This window comes from Micromesistius poutassou (genome assembly GCF_964030765.1).
Source record: "Micromesistius poutassou genome assembly, contig: SCAFFOLD_1144, whole genome shotgun sequence".
NCBI classification, from domain to species: Eukaryota; Metazoa; Chordata; class Actinopteri; order Gadiformes; family Gadidae; genus Micromesistius; species Micromesistius poutassou.
The window spans coordinates 8,289-13,957 of record NW_028176866.1 but is presented as its reverse complement, the minus strand read 5'-3'; the positions used below and the strand labels follow the sequence as shown (position 1 = coordinate 13,957).

Here is a 5,669-nt window from a genome sequence, read left to right as displayed (position 1 = left end):
GTGCGCTCTCTTCCCCGTTTTACAATAGTAGAAGTCCTCATCTGAGAGAATGACTGAGCGTCGGGTTTTTCCGCTCCCCAGAGCCTAAGAGATTGTTTTACAGTGCCAATTAATGTAGGTATGTTCGGATATTTTTTTTAACCATTCTATTTATTATTCATAATATTCCGTGTTTGTTGGTTTCACGAGGAAAGAAATTTCTAATATAGGTCTGAGCGCATCTCCACGTACTATATATATATAAAATATTTAAAAAGTAGACCAAACGTTTTTATGTAAAGTAAAAGAAAGTGTGGAAGGATATTTAAAGTAAAGTCTGAATGCCTGCATTCAAAATTCCCAAACCCCAGCCAAGCAATCATTAATTTCAAGTTATTTTTGATAGTAAAAGCAAGTACTGCAAAAAAAAACAAAAAAAACACAGCGCTATTCATAATTAATTCAAGTGAAATTGGAAAAATGTAATACCCACACAAAGCAAAAAAAGAAAATATATAAAACGCACCAAGTTTAAATACAAAAATATATAGCTTTATTTCGGTAATATTTGAAGTCACCAATCAAAGGAAGAGTACAGGCCTCAATAAAATGTTTAAAAAAATAAAAATACTTTCTGTAGTAGTTTTCGTTTTTTTTCTTCTTCCAAGTTTTCAAACTAACAAGTGCTGGAAGACGTTCCCCGACCGGCGCGTCGCGCTAGCGCGTTGCGTGGATATAGCGTACTTTGTTTCCGTGACGACGGTCCCCGGTTCCTCTTAAATCATTGGGGAGTCGCAGTATGGACAGGGTCCCTTCAGGATCTTCTTAATCCACTCTGGAGCTGGAGACCCAAGGCACAAACATTTACTATTTTGCAAATCTTTAGCGCCGTGATTTTCAGACACTAAGTCCTAAGCTAAACGCTGCTACGTTGTTTGTGTTTGCGTTCTTTAAGATGCGAGCTTAAAGTGTGAAAGTGTGTGTGTGTGTGTGGATTTGTCTGGGTTGTGATGGCGTGGTTGATTCCGGTGTCTGGTTAAGGCCGCAAATAATGTGAAAATGTTCAGCCTTTCCCTTCACTGGGGGAAATAAGAATCGATAGAACATTTGGGTGAAGATTACTTTCTTTTCTTTTTTCTCGTGGAGTACAAATCAAGTAACAATTAGTGAGGAAGAGTTTCTGTGATTATAAAAAGAAGTCCTCACCGTCGTCTTCAGGCTCTGCTGCAATGCTGTCCAACAGCAGGCAGCGCTTAAACGACAGCGCCTGGCAGGACTGGTACGATAACACACACCTGCAGGGGCGAGAGAGAGAGAGAGCGAGAGAGCGAGAATGGAAACAGAGGAACAGTAGCAGAGAGAGAGAGAGACACAGAGAGAGAGTTATAACATCACGGCGCCGACAGGGCCTATATTGTGAGAAATGCCCACACAGTATTTCAAACTGTACAATCACTGAATAAAAAGAGGCCGTCGGGGGGCGTAATCCCCTCAGTGGCCACGAGGGGCACTGCCTCCCTCTTCCCGGCGTGGCGGGGATTTGAGCAGAGTGCGAAGGAGAGGCGTGTTGTTTACGAGGACAGAGTGGTGCGTGGGCAAATACCAGGAGGTGGTAAATACCAAGATGGCTGATTGCACATATTGGAAGACAAATAAACCGCCACGGGGAGCCATTTGGCAGGAGGAGAGGGGTTGATTCATTTCTGTACTTCCTGCCTTAACTTAACTTGAGAGAACAGAGACTTCCTTCCCAGCCACCGAGCTCCCATGTCGCCAAATATACCCTGCTGGAGAGCGCCGCTTTCCGAGAGGAAACTAACAATGAGTAGCAGACGCTTGTATCCAAACGAGGCTGGCGGGGGGATTCAGACCCACGTCATTAAGGAGCGGGGGGGGGGGGGGGGGGCGCGGTGAGGGCGTCTCGCTCAAGGACGCTTGCGGGTGAGTGTGCGGACGTTGTGGTTGCGAACCGTGAACCCGCTGCTTCGCCGCGTTAAGCTCGGCGGCCGGTCGACTCGTTACCTCTGCCAGAGGTGTCCGTTCTTACAGACGGTCTGTTTGAAGTCGGAGAAGGGCAGCACCTCGCCACAGAGGCTGCAGCTCTCGGGAAACTTCTGCTTCTGCATCTTCTTCTTAACGTGGCCGATCAGGACCTGTTTTGGACGACGGCGAACGGGATGATAGAACAGATCAGTTTAGCCATGCATGCACCGTCCTAAAGCACGCAAGTCTAGTCTAGGACCTCTGACTTTGACCAGGTTGGATTTTGACGAGCCAATACAAGCCATTTCCATATCTTCCCAGTAGTGACGTCACAAGTGAGCGTGTCCATGGAGACGTATCACGGCTAGATCAGCCGCTACAGTCCACTGGCTAGGCTGGTAGGTTGAACCATCCGTCATATATCTGGGTGGACACTCGTGGCGTCACTAGTAGATCGATGATAGATTTTGAAATGTAACGGCTAACCAAGACCCCCCCACCACCAGACCATTCTAAAGCATGGGACAGCATGTGGTTCAACATCCCCCCTAGAGACGGCGTCAGGTGACAGGTGTAAGGGGAAGCAGAGCGGCACGTTTGACGTTCACCTCTGCCGCCCGGTCCCCCGGCTCCTCGGAGAGGTAGTCCACCAGGCCGCAGGTGGGGATGCTGGTGTTGACGGCCGACCAGATGTTGAGGTACACGTCCCCCAGGACCTTCTTCATGTGCTCCCTGATCAGGTGCGCCTCCACCACCTTCATCTCCGCCTTCAGCTCCGCCATGCGCTGCCCCGCGTCCTCCACCTTCACCGCCGGCCGCGCGCGCGTCGCCCCGGCCTCCCGGCCTTCCACCGCCGCCTCCTCTTCCGCCACCACCTCCTCCGCCTCCTCCTCCTCGTCCACCTCCTCCTCGTCCTCCTCGTCCCTGAAGAAGGCCTTGGAGTGCTTGTGGGACGGCTTCCACCGGGGGTCCACCGGCGCCTTCTGCAGCGACAGCAGCAGTGTGCGCAGCAGGAAGAGCTTGAACCTCCAGAAGTAGGCCGACTCCGAGCCCCGGATCTTGCCGTCGACGGCGTCCATCAGGGCCGGGGGGACGGCCTTGTCCCGGAGCACCCTCCAGCGCACCAGGTCCAGCAGGTCGGCCGCCCGGTAGAGGCTCTGCGCCGGCGACTTGAGCAGCAGCGCCGTGGCCGCCTCCGTCGTCTTCAGGCTGACAAAGTTCACCTGGTAGGTCTTCTCCGCCGGGTGGTAGCCGCCCACCATGCCCTGGGTGTTGGCCAGCGCCAGGTAGGCGCCGTTGGGGCTGACGGCGATGGACAGCGTCCGCCGGCCGGGGAAGGCGTCCGGCGGCAGCACGTCCTCCTGGCTGAAGGTCATGGTGCCGGCGGCCGTGAAGCGCGGCACCAGCTTCTTCACCGCGCCGTCCATGGCGCAGGTGTACACCGCCACGCCGCCCTGCCGCGTGGCCACCAGCGACACGATGGGCAGCGAGTGCAGGCCCGGCACGTGGGCGTTGAACACGTTGAGGCCCGCCGGCGAGATCACCAGCAGGCACCAGAAGACGTAGCAGCCGCGCGACGCCAGCACCAGGCTGCAGTGGGTCTTCTGCACCGGGTGGTAGACGGGCACGCAGCGGATGTTCTCCACGGGGATGCGGTCCGCCTCCTGCCACAGCGCCACCGGCTTGCGCAGCGTGAAGTAGCCCTTGACGCGCGTCATGTTGACGGGCAGGATCTTCACAGGCCCCACGTCGCTGCCCACGATCAGCCCGCTCATGCGCCGGTCGCCGCCCTCGTACTCCCACCACGCCACGTCGGTGGGGCCCGGCACGCCCGACTCGATGACGTCGTAGACCGTGGGCGCGCCGCCGCCGCCCCCGCCCCCGCCTTCGCCGCCCCCGCCGCCGCCGCCGAAGGGCAGGTCGAACTGCCACAGCACCAGGTCGCCGTTCTCCATCAGCACCGCCAGCAGCACCATCTCCGCCTCGCGGCAGGCGTGGTCCGCCGACAGGTGCTTGACCGTGTACACGCTGGACCACTCCATGCGCAGCGGCGTCTGCATGCGGAAGCGCCGCCGGAGCTCCTCCAGGTCGAGGAGTCCCTCCGCGGCGGCGGTGGCGGCGGCGGCGGTCGACGCAGACTCGTCGGCGGCGGCGGTGGCGGCCGTGTTGTCCTTACGAGAGTAGTTGCGTTCCGCGAGCCGGCGCGAGTACGAGTCTGTGAGGTCGGCGAGCATGGTCCACTCCAGCCGCGTCACGCTGTTGTGGACGGTGAGCCGCTGGTCCAGGGAGAGGATGGCCAGGAGGCAGCGGCCGCTGGCGTCGCAGCCCAGCGGGGACCAGCTGGTGTACTTGACCCCCTTGTGGACGCCCACGTGGGGGTTGATGACGCGGTCCGTCATGAAGGCCTGGTTGACGGTGGGGTCCGGGTGGGAGGAGAACTTGTCCCGGGCTTTGGCGAGCTCGTCCGCAGGCCCCACCTGAACACACACACACACCGAGACACACACACACACACAGAGGAAGACGGGGTTGGAATAAACAAGGGAACCAAAGTAAAACGTGAATTGTGTGTTTATACCGTTGTTTGCTTTGGCAATTCCAGTGCTAGTCTGTGGTAAAGCCAAAGCGTTATAGTGCTACCCTTGAAATGATACAGTTCCTTTAATCGGGTAAATAAAAGACTAGTTGTAAGACTAATTAAAGACTAGTTGTAGATGGAATGCGCGACTATTATTAAGAGAAGGAGAAGCTTGTTAAAGAAGTCGCGAGATCGTACGTATGACTGGAAGCAAAATGTGCGTGATAGTTAACATATCCAGGAGAAGACTTTGAGATCTTCTTGGACTGTCTGACATAACCATTAGAAAAACAACACCTGCTCTCCAGTCACGAGTACTAACGACCAGTGTTATCACAGTGATGTTGTGATGAGGTCGTGCTGGTTTTGGGGGGGGTACCTTCAGCTGGAGGACATCCTGCCGCACGGGGATGGACGTCCTGTGCATGGTCATGTCCTGTCTGTTGCTGTGGACGTCGCACACCAGCTCGATGAGCGCCACGGCGCCCGTGGTGGAGACGGCGACGCGGTGGTCCTGCGACCAGGACACCGGCTGGATGCCGCTCAGCGGACAGATCAGCGTGACCACCGGGTCCCGTTTCAGCACCGCCGCGCCCGAGTCCGGGCTGCTGCTGGTCACGTCGTCGTTGGTTTCGGGCTCGGTCTTAAACACCACCCTGTCCGGCATTTGTACAGCAGTGGAAACCGAAACTACGGCCGCCGCCATTTCTTTTCGTGCGTGTGTGTGTGGGGAAGTGACGTCGGGAGGAGGATGTGGACGCAGTGGAGGCTGGGACGCGCACTTCCTCTGACGCGTTGTAGTTTTTTTTTTATGCTGCCGTAGAAGTGGTGCAGGTGGAACCTGGTTATTTTACACTATGGTTTAAAACCCCTCAAACTATCGATACACAGCTCCACTGACTGTATCAAGACACGTTCACAATTTGATAAGCATTTAATGAACAAAACCAATGCATTTTGAATTCTAGTGGATGGTCCAGTTTCAGCTGAACTTCTACACTGGATGTAGGCCTAAGTCGTTTTAATTTTAATTACACATAAAGCAAAGATCTCACATCTAATGGCGTATTACGTTTAATAGGGCAGTGTATATTGATATGGATTGATGTAGCACAAAAAATATAGCTTT

The 5,669-nt window shown here is 54.9% G+C and overlaps 1 protein-coding gene across 1 annotated transcript; it reads right to left on the bottom strand.

Moving 5' to 3' along the window:
- Positions 1 to 589: 589 nt before the first annotated feature.
- On the bottom strand, positions 590 to 5,246 carry LOC311377512 (general transcription factor 3C polypeptide 4-like; the record flags this gene model as incomplete). The annotated part of the gene is made up of 5 exons (XM_084491384.1): positions 590 to 820; positions 1,186 to 1,274; positions 2,002 to 2,132; positions 2,571 to 4,439; positions 4,920 to 5,246. The coding sequence occupies 5 exons, from the start codon at positions 5,244 to 5,246 to the stop codon at positions 756 to 758; spliced, it is 2,481 nt and encodes an 826-aa protein (XP_084347510.1). The 3' UTR covers positions 590 to 755.
- Between the last annotated feature and the right edge of the window lie 423 nt (positions 5,247 to 5,669).